The sequence below is a fragment of the Gossypium arboreum genome, chromosome 4 (genome assembly GCF_025698485.1).
Source record: "Gossypium arboreum isolate Shixiya-1 chromosome 4, ASM2569848v2, whole genome shotgun sequence".
Classification (NCBI taxonomy): domain Eukaryota; kingdom Viridiplantae; phylum Streptophyta; class Magnoliopsida; order Malvales; family Malvaceae; genus Gossypium; species Gossypium arboreum.
In genome coordinates, this window is record NC_069073.1 from 22,225,062 (window position 1) to 22,241,276 (window position 16,215).

Genomic DNA, 16,215 nt, shown 5'->3' on the forward strand with positions numbered 1-16,215 from the left:
CAATTTCCTAAGCATGAATGAAGAATAATCAATATAATAGTAATACAAAAGCGAAAATAATGTACAACAATAATATACATAGCCTAATACAACACAATCAAATGCAAAAGATGCAAAACAAAATGAAAAATTAAAAAAATAATATGTATAAGACAAATTTAAAAGGATTAACACATAATGTGCTATAAATGAATTATTGAATTTGAAACTATTTGTAAAAACAAACTAAAGATATATATGCATTCATTAAAATATGTGTTATAGAATGAAAACTTTTAAATCAAATAATATATAAATGTTAAAAATATTTATTAAAATACACTCAATAAAGAAAAATTTAATAATATATAGAATATGAAAGTACAGCAAGAATACATAATAAGATATAATTTTAAGAAATATACATAATAGGTTCACAAAAAATATATATATATATATATATATATATATATATATATAAATAGATTTGAAAATAATTAGTTGCAAAATTGCATGAGATTAATAATGTATGTAAGACTAAATTAATTTTTCCATAAGTCATACATGTATGATTTTAGAAACATAATTATGTACATAATAAAAAACTATATATATAAACACACAATTTAGTAATGTATATATCTCAAACATAAATACCAATATATATACATGTATAGTAATAATGTAAAAATATAAGACATGTGAGATTTTCCTTTAAATAACATCAATATATACTATGTAAATAAATTTAAAAGAGATTACACGTGCAAAATAAAATGAGATTAATAATATACATAGAATAAGATTAGCTCTATCATGAATCATATATATACTAATGTATAAAAACATTTATAAAAACATTATACAAAATATTAAAACGATATGATAAAAAATTTACAATGATGACTTTTAAGAAAACCCAATATAATTATTAAAATAGCTTGAAACATAAATGTGAGTAAACAAGAAATAAAAAATATGAAATAAACACTTTAAAAATGCCGGAAAAACTTAATTAAACTAAAATTAAAATGAAAGGGGAAATTTATAACTAATATAAACTTTCGAAATTAAAATGAGGATCAACGCGCAATACTTGTAAATGCACAGGGACTAGAACTGGAAATAATCCAGGTCCCAAAACGCTGAGCTTTGACATGGATCGAATTGCATTTATGCGCAAACTTTAGGGATAAATTTAAAAAATAGAGAAAATGCGAACAAGGCCTGATTGAATGTTAGCGCGAAAGGGGAGGATATAGCGTGTAATTATCCCTCTAAGGCCAAACACGCGGATTTCATCCGAACACAGGCCGAGTCATTGGGTCTTGGCTCCTAAACAGTGCCGTTTTGAGACCATTGAAACTGGCCGAAAACGACGTTGTCTGGTGTTCTTTACAAAAGAAAAAAAAACCCTAAAATACATTTGGTCATTAAGAAAAAATTAAAACCAAAGAAATCTAAGTTTCCTATCTCTTTGAATCGGTCAAATCCGACGGTTCCTTTCCCCCAACCGCCAGTTCACCACCGTAGTTGGCGGATAGCGTCGTATGAGGGCCAAACCCGATCCTATTGGAGGCCATATCTCTCTAATCCCCCTTTTAGCTTCGATCTCAACGAAGCAAACGAGGAATCAGAGGCGTTCTTCAAAAAAGATAAGTCCCTTTTCCCTCTTTTATATTTTTATGTGAAAGAACTATACAGTGGAACAAAAAGAAAAAACAATGAATCGAAACACTAAAAATAAATCTGAAATCACCTTTCGATTTTTAATGGTCTCTTGTGTATTTCAATATGCGTTTTTTTTCTCCTTTTCTTTTTTAAAATAATCTGGTTTTTCGGGCTTTATAGCCGAAAATACAATGCTATTGTCTATGCTTTGCTTGTTCTCTTGCTTCCTTTCTGCTCTGTTCTTGGCCTTTTGCTCTATTGTCTTGTTTCGTTTCCTTTTTTTGCCCTCTTTTGCAGATGCACAAAGGTCAACGGGGCCGTAGATGGCCGTTTTGGTGCAACGGGACAAAGGGGAGCCAAACCTCAGGCGTTGGACGTGCCAACGACTCACGTGGGAGGGGTACGGCGCTAGGGGAATTTAGGGTTTCAAAATTGGCTTGGGTTTTGGGCCTATCGGACTATCTAGGTTTTGGGTTAGGGGTTTAAAATTTTTGTTTGGGCCATTTGTAGATTGAGTTTTTGTTTTTTATTCTGTTTTGTGTTTGGGTTGATTAATAATTTTGGGCCCGAATAAATTTGGGTACCTACATATACTAATATGCAATCTAAATCCATGTGGATATAGAATCTTGATTAATTCGTTCAAATTTTTGTTACAAAATAAGAAACAACCCTGCAGTTTCTTCAAATCGATGAAGTCGTAAAACGTGGTGTGTGGTACATAATACAATATAGTCTGGTTCATAATTAATTATCTAACGTGAGGTACCTGATATAATTGAAGTACTGGACGAGCATAAGCAAAGAAGCGACGTGGGAAGCACCAAAAGGTGGCAAAAGAGGCCACTGGTCAACCCCTCACGTCCCCAAAAACAGATTAAAACACACACACCCCACAACCATTTCCTGTCTTCACATTGGACCATTTCCAACCAAACCAATTTCACTAGTCGAAAATAGTTGCGAATTACAACACCGATATTTCTGCTTCCTCTTTTGCATCTTTCTCTATCTACTTTTTCCTCTACCTTTCATCTTTGTTTTCCTTTTCCCTACAACCCTCTTCTTTAGCTTAGCCTTACCCCTGGAAATGAATCACAACCCTGACAAGTCTTCGAGTTTTAAGAGCGGAGACCATGACCATAAGAACTCGGTGCCACGGACGGAGTCCCTCAAGAGTTCCAAGGAAAAGGACCCTGCTGCAGCTGACAAGAATGAAACTAATGAACAAGGAGGGGAAGCAAAGGAAGCTGAGATAAAATACACCTTGGAAAAAGCTTGGGAGGACATTCAACATTTCTTGTCGGGGGAGGAGGGTCTAGAGATTCCAGACATCATTGACAAGTATTTGGATCTCGTTGAACACAAAGTATCTAGGCTTGAAGTGCCTGAAAAGTCCAAGGGGTGTCCTGTTCCTGATCCTGAGGATGATGGGTGGTTTCATAAAGTTGTGGAGCAGATGTCTAAGCTGCATAGACATGTTTCCATAGTCTTCAAATCGGATTCCAATCGGGGTCCTCTGATCAACCGCATTGGGAGGATTCACCAACGAGTTATGAGTTATTTGGAGGATGAGTTCAGGGTTCTCCTGGAAGAGTCGAGAACCGTAGAGGCTGCTGCAGATCAAAGCCCTGATGCTGGTCAGGATCAAGCAAAAGAGGAGCCCAACTTTCCAGGGTATTCTAAACAAGTTTTGGCCACCTTGAATAAAATTTCCAAGCTGATGATTTCGGGGGGATATGAGTTCGAATGCTACGAGGTGTACATGGTCACCAGGAGAAATACAATTGAGGAGACCTTGAACAAGCTAGGATTCGAGAAGATTAGTTTGGATGACATACAAAGGATGCAATGGGAAGCAATGGAAAGGGAGATCCCTCCATGGGTCAGGGCCTTCAAAGAATGTGCTAATATCTACTTCTCGGCGGAGCACAAGCTCGCCCAAACCATCTTCTCCGACAACCCTTCTGTAGCTAAAAGCCTCTTTGCCAACCTCATCCGTGTCCTCTTTCTTCAACTCCTCAATTTCGCTGAAGCTGTTGCCCTTAGCAAGCGTTCCACTGAGAAACTCTTCAAATTTCTTGACATCTATGAGACCTTGCAAGATCATTCTTCCGCCATTGATAGTCTGTTTCCTGAAGAATGCGCCAAAGAGCTCAAGGCAGAGTTAACGGCGACTCGGAGCAAGATTGGCGAAACCGCGATTTGCATTTTTTGTGATCTTGAGAATTCAATCAAGTCTGATACAGGAAGAACCCCAGTTCCTGGAGGGGCAGTTCATCCTTTAACTCGCTATACAATGAATTATCTCAAATATGCATGTGATGAGTATAAGGACACCTTGGAGCAAGTTTTCAAGGAACATTCAACGAGCAAGCCTCGGGATTACCAAGGCAACTCTCAGAGCAACAATGATGAAAATCAATCCCCATTTTCAAGGCATTTGATAAAAATAATGGACTTGTTGGACTCCATTCTAGAGGCAAAGTCTAAGCTTTACAAGGACGTGGCCTTGAGCAATATTTTCATGATGAACAATGGACGATACATCTTGCAGAAGATCAAAGGGTCTCCGGAGATCCACCAAGCGATGGGGGATGACCGGTATAAGAAGAGATCATATGAACTTAGGAACTACCATCAGAGTTACAAGAGAGAGACTTGGATGAAGCTCTTAGATTGTTTAAACATGGAGGGGCTGAACGTGAATGGGAAGGTGGTGAAACCAGCGCTGAAAGAGAGATTCAAGAGCTTCAACGCCAAGTTCGAAGAAATTCACAGGACCCAAAGCTCGTGGGTGGTGTCCGATAAGCAAATGCAATCTGAGCTGAGGGTTTCCATAGCAGGTGTGATTATACCAGCATACAGATCCTTCTTGGGAAGGTTCTCGGGATACTTGACCCCTGGAAGACAAACAGAGAAGTACATTAAGTTCCAGCCTGAAGATATAGAGGCTTACATTGAAGGACTGTTTGATGGAAGCACTAGTTCCATGCCAAGGAGGAAAGCATAATTGAGAAATCATTAAAGAAAGGAAAATTCGGCCCTTTTTGTTTTCTATCAAGAAAACCAAATCAAGGTGGTAAGGATTTGGGAGCTCTTTTTCTCTTCTTTTTTTGTTGTTGCTTTTAGGGGGCTAAGATGCTTGAATTAGATGTGCATATGCCACCATAGTAACTAAACACGCAGTTTGGTGATTAGCCGGTATACAATTATTTTGCTCTTTTCTTCCAAATTCATTGAACCTACTCCAACTTTATGATTTTGATCCATGTAATTTCTTCTTGCATTTTTCTAAACCTTTTTCAAGTACTCGTATGAGGAACATGATTTTGATTGTAACCTTTTTCCTTGGTGATTTTGATTTGTGTAGCTTCAATTACTTTTTTAATAAAAGAGGAGCTCAAACCCTAACAACACAATCTCTATCATAATCAATGCTCCTAAAAGAACATTCTCTACACCTACAGGAGGAAGTTCATAAATCTAAAGATTCCCTCTCCCATGCAAAGTTTGAGTTTCGATGGAAACCAACAATCCGATTCTCCAAGGGACTGCGAATTACTCCTCCTAAAACAACTTTTTTCAAATCTCCTTTCTATAGTTGCCCAAACCTCAAAACTAGTGTGAGCATTTGTAAAATAGATCAAGACTTCATGATTTACTGTTGATAGCAGCCACGATGCTAGCAGCTTATATTGCTGTCTATGCAACACATACTCAAGATTCTCCATTAACTGCCCATCTTTATTAGCCAAGAACTGAGATGGAATACCAATTGTTCCTAACACAAAACCTTGCACATCATACCCTTAATGCATTCGCATAAATTATACTATATTAAATTACAAAGTTTAGGCTAAAAATGGAAATAAACGCTTATTTCGCATTAATCTTTTTTGGCTTATTTACTTCATAATTTCTTTTAAAGATTGATCCTTTTCCAAATCTTATTGAAATCATTGTGCTTAATAATCTTTTAAAATTATGATATTAGTCCTATTAAATTTTAATTATTACTTTTAGTTCTGAAATAACTTTTTATTAGTCATGATGAATTTGAATAAATTTTTATACTATTTATTAAATTGAATATTATCTAAGTATATTTTCAACAAAATTGATTGATTCTATCTCTAATAATATATATTAACAATGTAATGAAAATTTCAAATTTTATTTAAAAACTACAAAATTTTAGTTTATGTTATTTTTTAAAAGTTAGTTTAAACGTTTTTAAATAAATAAAATTAATTATGATTAAAATATGGTAATACTAATTTTAAAAAGTCATATAAAGTATGTGAGGCATATCTTAAATAACATATCAAAATAAATATATATGACACGAATATTCTTTTATTTTTCTATATTGGTTTATATATTAATTAAATTATTGTAACTTTTACAATAGTTACATATTTGTGTAATAATATGAATATATAGCTAAGGGTGTTCACTGTCTCAAATGTGACTTGAGTTTGAGTCGCGCTAATCGTGTTTGTTATTCGAACTTTGTTCTGTTATTGTAATTCACTAATTTATCATATATTATATCGATTAACTACTATCATAAAATTTAAGAGGTTCATCTGGGTGTTAACTTCATGTTTTTTTGATGAGTAAAGTGTGAAAGTTTTTGATAATTAATTTGTGGGGAATACAAGTTATCCTACGTTAAAACTTAAAAGGAGTGAATATATTAGAGATTTGGACTTGCATGTTAGTTTTTAGATGACGATTTTTGAGAGTAAGAAATGAAATGAAAATGGCGATAGAGGAGTGAATGGCACATGCAAAGAGGTAAAATAGTGTTATGGCTCAATTTCCAACATAAATCCTTCTATTATCAACCTATTGATTGAGCTGTTAGGAGAGTTTTATAATTCTTTTAAGGGACAATCACTTTTTTTTCTTTCACCAAGTAATTTTAACTATTTATTTAATTTTTCGGTTTTTTTTATACTTGAACTTGAATTTTTTTGTCAATCACCCAAATATGGATGGAAAAGTTCACATTTATTAACTTTGCTGATCGACATATACATGGATTGTCACGTGGATGACACATCAACATTTAATTCATTTTAAAAATTTTAAATATATATTTTATATTTTTATACTTTTAAATAATTTTAATGATTTTAATTTTTAAAATAAAATTTATAATTTTAAATTCTAAAAATAATTAAATATTAATAAGTTATCCACGTGTTAAAAAGTTAACTTTTTCATCCATTTTGGAGTGATTTGATAAAAAACGTAAGTTTAAAATGTAAGAAAAGTGAAAATTAAATAGAGAGCTAAAATATTTTTTAAAAAATTAGAGGACTAAATAAATTATTATACCAATCCTAAATTATAAAGTGAGATATATGTCATCTCAAAAATTTTTTGATTTGATTTCTTGAACGATTTCTAAAGTTTTCCTATATCCATTATTTCATATATATATTATTGTTAGTACAATATAATCTAATTAAATCTTTTAAACTTACTTTTATTAGTACAATATAATTTTAATTAGTTCTTAATAATAGCTTTTTTAAATTTATATTATTATTTTTTAATAATTTTCATACCAATAAAACTAAAACTCTATCCGCTAAATATTTTATTATTAAATATTATTTATTAAATTTCAATTCTTAGTACAATATAATTCAAGTTTTTCATTTGGTTATTAAAAACATTTATTTATTGCAAAAATAAGAGGAAACAATTTATTCAAATTAATTTTAAGAATAATTTTTATTACAAAATTTGGAAAACCATTTTATTTTTATATTATGTATGTCTATTTTAAGGTGTATGTTCCGTATTTGTAATTGTCTCTCTCAAAATATTGTCTACAAGATTTGAACTTATGTCCTCCCATTAAAAGTGTAATATGTTTTATCATTACACACAAATAATTTTTAAATAAAATATATCCCAAACGGTTTTTATTTAAATCGGTAAATAATTTATTACCAAATTATTTTTAAAAACATTTTACTAACCAATTATAATTGATTCTAATATCAATTATAAATTTTAAAAAGTGATTCTAATATTATGATATTTTAAACCTTTGTAATCATATTATCTTGAAAATATTAAAAATTTTAAAAATTATGAACCAATTTATTTAATTTTAATTATTAAATATAATAATCTTATGCATCATACGGATAAAAAAATTAGTATATATATCCTATAGCAGGGTTTTTGAATAATTTAGGTAAGTTTAAGTTCTAAATGAGTTATTTTTTGATAAATATAAGACACATCAACATTTAATTAATCGAAGGTATAGTTAAATAATCTTACTATTAAGTTTTAGAATATGTAATTATACAATAATGTTAATTAAGGTAATGCTAACTAGAATACCTAATCTTACAATTAATTTAAGGTCAGATTGAACAACTTTAATTAAGGTTTGCACGTCACAATAATTAGCATCAAACGTGATTCAGGCTATTTTATTACAAAATACGGATTTTAATTCCTTAATTATGGAAATCAAATAATGAAGATTTTAGAGAATGAACTTCTTTTACAAAATAATTAAAAAAATAATCAAAAGGAATGATTTCTATGGAAGTGTAATTATGGATCCAAAATTCAATTAAACTCGGTAGTTACTAATACGAATAAAAGATCATGGTCATTAGACATATCAAGCACTAAAATTCAGAGCTTAATTGAAATGATTAATCAATAAATGAATTAGGTTTGGTGGTTAAAAAGTTAGTGTTATTGATAGTATCTATTTTTTTTTCAACAACGTTCGGAAAGTACATTCGTTTCAATTAGTAGAATTCGTAAATTCCGCAATAACATCGATTCAAATTTAATCTTTCAACTCAATTACTCAATATTTTCAATTCTTGTTGAATCTTTCGATAATCTTGACAAATCTCAAAATCAATCATTAGCTCGTGTATAAATGTCTCTTGAAGGACCTGTTCTAGCTGCATCGGATCAGATTTGATCGTAAGGAACACCGATCGGGCTCCAGGTGAATGTGTTCTTTTACAAGAGAATCTAGGCAAACCATGTGTAGGTTTAGGGACCTGTTCCACCTGGCCCGACACGAAGGCCATCCCAAAATGTGGAAGGGTTTGGGTAAAAATATAGGTTCGGAAAATGGGTTTGGACAAAAAAATAAGACCCATTTAAAAAATAGGCTGGGCTCGGGTAAGGCATTTTTTGCCCGGGCCCGACCTGGTCCAAATTTACTAAAGGGCAAAAAATTTGCTTTTTTTTTTAATATTATTTTCTTGTTGTTTTCTTCCTATTTTGCTACAATTTTACTATTATGTTGCTACTATTTTGTTGTTATTGTTTGGATATTGTATAAAACTTATTTTATTGTTAATTTTATTATTATTTTAAAGGCATTTATTAATTTTGTTATTATTGTAGAGACATTTGTTTGTTAAGTTACATCTATCTTAGTGTTATTTAAGTATGCATATTTTTCAAAATTTATTTTCAATTTATTGAGAAATATTTATTTTGATTTTTTAGTATTTTTGATGTATTATATATATTTCAAAATTATATAAAAAATTAATATGAGAGGGCTGGACCCGGGTTTTAGCATTTTATCCAGATTGGGTTTGGGCAAAATTTTAGACCCATTTTTCGGGACGAACCTGAGCAAATGGCCTGAATTTTTAGTTGAGCCTGGCCCGACCCGGCTCGACTCAGCCCATGAACACCTCTAGTAGTGACTTTAGTGATTAAGATGTGAAGTTTTTTTATCGGGATTTGCTTAAATTTTTAAATGCTCAACTTGATTTAATGATAAAAAATGGACGAAGATTTGCATTTCCTTTAAGGAAGAGTATTTCTTTGAATTTGGATTTTTTTTTCTTTACAATTATAATCTGTATTACTCCAAAGTACTGTACATGGACCTAACCATGTGATTTCAAACAAAATCAAAGTTTCCAATGTCATCAACAAAGGAAAAAGAAAAAGAAAAAGGAAATTAATTACACGATAAAAAAAGTTGGGGGAAAAAAGACAAAAGAAAAAAAATGAGTTTTTAAATTTTTTTTTAGATTATGACATTACCATAACGTCATTTACGCCATGTGTCACAATTGTTTGCCGCCACATGTCTAGAACTTAACGATGTTAGGTTTGGATACCAATATAGTGGATGAAAAAAAAATTTGGGTACTTATCTAGGACAAAAAAACTCATAAATACTAATCTGGAAGAAGTGAACAAATTTGGCTACCAATTTTATATTTATCCATTTTCTAAAAATAAGCTAAGTTTTCTTCTAATATAAATAAATATTTTAAAATAACTATTTTATAAATTCTGATAACTTACTGGACCATTTCTGTTACTAATGTAATCTTTCAAATTTGAACTTAACGTCTAAATCGAGTTGGAGAGGTTATAAGACAGCTCAATTTGTTTAGTTAAAATAACATTCAATTAAATCGATATGTACTAATACATATAAACGACTATCTAAATTAATATTTAAATATTTTTTGTTAATTTATTTATGGTATAAGTACACCATTTTGTTTGTAAGTTAGTTCATAGAAAACATTTATATTATTTATATGTATTCTGTTTCTTTTTAATATTTATTTTTACAATTTTTTAAGTTGATTAGTATGGTTAACTATTTAGGTATAGATTTTAAGTCTACAACAAATTGTTTCAATATAAATTTTAATATTAATCTTAAAAATAAATAGTTTAAAAATAAATTTTAACGAATATTAGTATTAAAAAATTTAAAACATGTAATTTATAAAATATTATAAATATAATTAATAATTACTATTTAAATTTGAAAAGAAAACATATTTTAAAAATTTTAACATTTTAAAACTCATATATAAAATGACATTGCAAAAATAAATTATAAATAAAAAACATATTATGAAACTCTAGTATTTGACCTCTGATCAATGGTGTTCATCATATTTCCAATATCGTGAGATTAATTTGTAGGCAATACTTAATAGTATTAATTTAAATGAATGTGTGTGTGAGTTTGAAATTCTTTATTATATAAGAAAACATATTACAAAATTTAACATGTAATGTTGTGCATTGTTGATACGATTTTGTATTTTGATTTAATTTTGTGTATGCTGTAAATTGGCATTATTTTTATGTAATTACAGTACATTCTAATTTTGGTCAATGTTTATTTAAACAGTCTCGTATGATTAATTTTGTATAATAAAATTTATTTTTTGAATAATTTACGTGTAGTTATGATTCATTTTGGAATTGTAATGTGGAATTTATATAATATATATTTTGTATTTATATTTAATACAATATATATTTATAAGAATAATTTTAAACTTTATTAAACTCATATAAGATAAATTTATTATGGAATATTAATTTTACAAATTTATTTTTAAACATGTAATTCAATATATTTTAATTATTACAGGATAAAAATTAATTAATTATAATAATCTGAGTTCTAAGATTTATTTATATAATATTGAAATAAGGAATGAAGGTTGCACGGATTGATTCCGTGTCAAATAGATATTTACCGATTTATACAAGTCAAGATAAAATATTTAGATTTGATGATTGTTTTTGTTATGTTTACATTAATTATAAATTAAATATACACATTATTATTTTAAGGGATAGTGACAAAATTGAGCCTTGTACTTTAATAAAATTTTAATTTGGTACTTGAAATTTTAAACTATAAAAGAGGAGTTGGTTAAAATTTCCTTTTTGTTTTTGAAGTGAAAAGTAAATAAAATGGCGAAAAACTTTTGTTTCCCGAAAATCATCATGGCACCCAAAAACTACAAGGAGTGGGCTTATGAGTATAGAGATTGTTAGTCCCATGCCATTAACAATTTTTATTTATTTATTTATTTATCAAACAACAAATTTTGTGTAAGCTGAATATCGAAGATACCCACACATTGAGACAAATCTAGTGAATATGTATTTATGAACCCAAACTGTGTCATGTTTAATAAAACATCTAAAATGCCTCGGTGACTTGATAAAATAAAAAGAAAATCCCAGCTTGACTCCACCGCCATAATGGTTTTTTCCGGCCAACAAAAGGTTACCAAATTGTCATTCTTAGAAACCCAACCAACCAAATCTCTTTAAAGTTAGAACGATTTTTAAATTAGTTGCTTTGCTTGAGCATGATGATTGATTAAAGTAGAGAGATAAATTTTGTCATTTTAATTACTAATACAATGTGTGTGCCTCATGCATGTTCAACATCACAACTCATATATTTTATGGACTCACAAACTAAATCTTAATATTATTTTCTAAAAATAATTTAATTTTAAATTTTAACTTTTACAATATATTTTCCTTATCTTTTTCATATGCTAAGATTAATGGAATTTACCTCCAACAAAAATATTTTTTATATAAAAAAAAAAAACAACAAAGGAATTAATAGATTCCAAACTCAAAAAGGAACCAAACGCTCCAGTTCATACAGTTAACCGCACGAAACCTTCTGCGAAACAAAGAAAACGCACTTCGAAACAAAACCCTAATCCCCAAATAGAATGATGTTTTCCCTAATTCACTCTCCATGACCACCACTATCGGCCCACCTTTTATACTCACCCGCCGTTGATTTTAGCCTGCGTCTCCTGCAGTCGCCTTTTGCAGGTTCTCTCTCTTTTCTTTCTCCTTCTCCTTCTCCTTCATTCTCTATTTCTTAGCGTTTTCTTTGTTTAATTATTATTCTGGCACCGCTAAGTTTTTGTAAAAATCATTCCTTGATTAGTTCTTGCTTTCAAGTCCTTATGCTTCAATTTTATTTTGTAGCTTAATGAGTGCTGCTTCAAATTCACAATTTTGTTTCTTAAATAGGAGACTCACTCTCATTTTTCTTTTTCTAACTTGAAACCAACTGATGGTGATTTCAGTATATCATTATTCCATGATATTCTCTGACTAGTGGGGTGTCATGTGACCAAAACAAAATAAAAAGAAATAAGAATAATTTTATTTTAGCAGTAAAAAGATAAATTTGAATTATATATCCTATGAAAGAGGGAAAAATATTAAATTTTGAATAATTTTATGAATCAGGAATTGTTTAGTTGTGGAATATTAGTTAAGGTTATTGCTATATAAGCTGCACTTTTATTGGAGTAAACTTTCAAAGCATATCATCCTTTCACTAAAATGTTTGTTGTTTATATGAACTTTGCAATTCAGTATGGTTTTGCTTAGTTAGCATGCATGTTTTGTAATTCAGGTTGTGGCTTCTGTTGAAAGGTTGGATTTTGAAGGTCTCTACTGTTTGTCATTGTTGCTCAGCCTTCAGTAGCAACAATGGGAAGTTCATTTAATGCTCAAATCTTGGTGGAAAAGCTAGCCAAGCTTAATAACTCACAAGCGAGCATAGAGAGTATCCTTTCAGAAAATAACTGCAGATTCTGTGCTTCTTTGCCTATTTAGGACGGTTATTTTTTGGCCGGTCTTGCTTTCGTTGTGGGGTCATGTTTTTCACCAACTGGCAGGCATAATAATTGATCAGATACTCATTTATTACTTTTCATACATAAGTTACTGCTTATGTTGCTTTGATGTGGCTATCTAGTTGCTGTCTAAGTTACAGAAAACGAACTTTTAAAGCTTATTTTTGCATCCTTAACTTGTTAAGCTTTGTCACATTGGTGTATTTTCCATATGAATAAGGCAAAACAAGTTGTTGAAACTTGGGACAGACAATTTCATTGCTCCCCACGTGAGCAGAGATTGGCCTTTCTGTATCTTGCCAATGATATTTTGCAGAATAGCAGGCGTAAGGGTTCAGAATTTGTTGGTGAATTTTGGAAGGTTCTTCCTAATGCTCTTCGTGATGTGATTGAAAACGGAGACGAGTTTGGAAGGAATGCTGCATTGCGTTTGGTATAGCCACCTAAACTTCCGTATAGATCTTGTTTTCTTGGGCTTTTAATTGAAATCTAAGTGAAGGGCTAAATATGACTTATGGCCCTGATTCATGACCTAAAGTGACAAAGACAAAGTGCTTAACTTGTCTTGTAAAATGGAAGACCTGAATGGTTGCACTTAGGTTCCTTAAGAATGTGATATTGCTACTAAATAAAGTTAAATTGACAATGCTAAGTTTATGCTCATAATATGATGACATAATGCTTCTGTTGCCAGTGTCATGTCGATCCTCACTTTTTGTCCACTTCTTATTCTAATAAATTTGTCTATAACTAGGCATAGGCTGGTTTCAAACATCACTTATATTAGTATCCATTGGGTTCTGATTGGTTGAAAGTACTTGCACTTTTCCTGGTGGTGCTTATTTAATTGTCAAGGTCCAGCAGTTGAGCTTTTGTTTCAGTACAACTATGTTTCTAGGTGGAGTTCACTGTCTTGGTTTTTATTGTGGTGTTTGTGTAATTTCTGACAAATGAAATGCTGTTAATGGAACAATCATTGGACAATACAAGGTTTTTTTTTTTTTAACTTTATTGTTATATTGTGTATGGTTGGTTAGTATTTTCTTTCAATACATATGTACTTTAAATTCATGCTGTGATACTGTTTCAAATGATCAATTTCCAAATATATCTTTTTTTCCTTTTGCTTTTGAAATTTAGATCCGTATATGGGAAGAGAGAAAAGTATTTGGTTCTCAGGGACAAATTCTTAAGGAAGAGCTTGTCGGCAGACAATCAGAAAACAATAATAGAAATGGCAGGCATGTAGGTGTAAAGCTGGTAAGATAACTTCCATGTGGATTGCATTTTCTGTTTTGCAGTTAAGTTTTTGTCATGGACTAATGTCATTTCTCCTTTATATTTGTCCTAGCAGAAGCAACCTGTTAGAAATACAGTGGACAAAATAGTGTCAGCCTATCAAGTTGTTTATGGTAGTCAGATTGATGAAGATGTTATATTCAGCAAATGTAGGAATGCTATTAGTTGTATCGATAAAGTAGATAAAGAAATTGGCACCGATGTCAATACAGGTATGATCTGCATTGCTAATTTTGCCAGCATATTTGAGTTGTACTTTTGTTGCTTATTAAGAAGTTAGTACCTTTAACTACTATTCATCATCCTTGTTGGCTATTACCACATCGTGAGACCAAATATTTCTCATTTGAACAATGATTAATTACCATGGAGGCTTTGTTCATATCTCAAGACACTTATCGTTTTTCAATCCCAATTCCTTTGAACAGGGCAGTTCCATGGATCTGCACTTGTGGAGGAGGTCCAGGGTCAACATGTTGTATTGAGGGATTGTATTCAGCAGCTAACAGCTGTTGCATCATCAAGAGCTAGTCTAGTCTCACATTTGAGAGAGGCTCTTCAGGAGCAGGTTACTTTGACTAATCTAATTACAGAAATATTATTTGTGGTTGTTTTAAAAAAAAAAGCTGATTTACTTTTGTTGCCAGGAATTCAAGTTGGAGCAAGTTCGTGCTGAGCTTCAGGTCTGACAGCATACACTTCAATATCTCAATTTGAATATATTTAAAAAATTGCTACTAATGTAAATACATGCATTCTGAGATTGCTCATCATTTTTTACAGGTGGCACAGTCCCGATCGGAACATGCCGGTAACATCTGCAGGCAATTTTTAAATATTGACAATCCCGAGTTGGTAGCTGAGCAAAGTTCAAAGGAACCTCACACATCTATTGCACCTCAAAGTTTTATTCCATCAGCTACAGAGCAATCAGCTCCTGTGATGTATGCCCGGCAAGCATCTTTTCCTGATAATTCTGGCCGCAATGAGGAAGATCCTCGGAAATCTGCAGCTGCTGCAGTAGCAGCGAAGCTAACTGCATCAACATCCTCTGCGGAGATGCTTTCCTATGTCTTGTCTTCCCTTGCTTCTGACGGTGTCATCGGTAATCCTATGAAAGACTCGTCTGGTGATTACCCTTCTGAGAAGAGATCTAAGCGTGAGAATGACCAGTCTTACATACCATCTCAGAGTCCGCAACCAGCCTCAGTTCCACCATTCTTGCATCCTGAATCGCACCAACACAATGTTGTGACCACTACCCAGCAGTTGACTCTAAATGAGGTGCCACCTCCTCCATCATCGTCTCCTCCACCTCTGCCACCACTGCCGCCTATGCCACCGTATGCTGTGACCCAGTACATGCCAACTGCTGGATCAATAAATGGGGCGACATTTAGCTATAGCATGACATCACAGCAGCCTTCCTTGCCTGGTTATTCCATAGCTGGAGCTGCAATGAGTGGCATCTCCTTATTTGCCACATCATCAACTAATTCTTACCAGAGTTTCCAAAGCTCTGAAGGTTTTCATAACCAGCCGTCATCCTTGCCAACGGCACCTATTTCTCGACAGTAGAAGTTCAGATAGGATGCTTTAAAATGAATTGTTCTTGTTAGATAAGACTTGGTTATTCAGAAACTAATCCTCTCAGCAGTCAGCACAAGACCAATCTTTGTTCTGCATGTGCACAATGTAAATTTCTTGTAACTCACATATATCAATTGTGTTCGAGTCTTTGTTATTTAAAACTATTTATGGCATTCTTGGATTGTATAAGAAAACCTTATGTGAA

The 16,215-nt window shown here is 31.7% G+C and overlaps 2 protein-coding genes across 2 annotated transcripts; both read left to right on the forward strand.

Annotated features, from left to right (window-relative positions):
* Positions 1 to 2,418: 2,418 nt before the first annotated feature.
* Positions 2,419 to 5,066, forward strand: LOC108458809 (exocyst complex component EXO70B1). The gene has a single exon (XM_017758207.2). The coding sequence runs from the start codon at positions 2,741 to 2,743 to the stop codon at positions 4,661 to 4,663; it is 1,923 nt and encodes a 640-aa protein (XP_017613696.1). The 5' UTR covers positions 2,419 to 2,740; the 3' UTR covers positions 4,664 to 5,066.
* A 7,014-nt stretch (positions 5,067 to 12,080) lies between these two features.
* On the forward strand, positions 12,081 to 16,215 carry LOC108457662 (uncharacterized). Its single transcript, XM_017756724.1, has 8 exons — positions 12,081 to 12,303; positions 12,899 to 13,051; positions 13,307 to 13,554; positions 14,262 to 14,381; positions 14,476 to 14,632; positions 14,849 to 14,988; positions 15,068 to 15,103; positions 15,204 to 16,215. The coding sequence occupies exons 2-8, from the start codon at positions 12,976 to 12,978 to the stop codon at positions 15,996 to 15,998; spliced, it is 1,572 nt and encodes a 523-aa protein (XP_017612213.1). The 5' UTR covers positions 12,081 to 12,303; positions 12,899 to 12,975; the 3' UTR covers positions 15,999 to 16,215.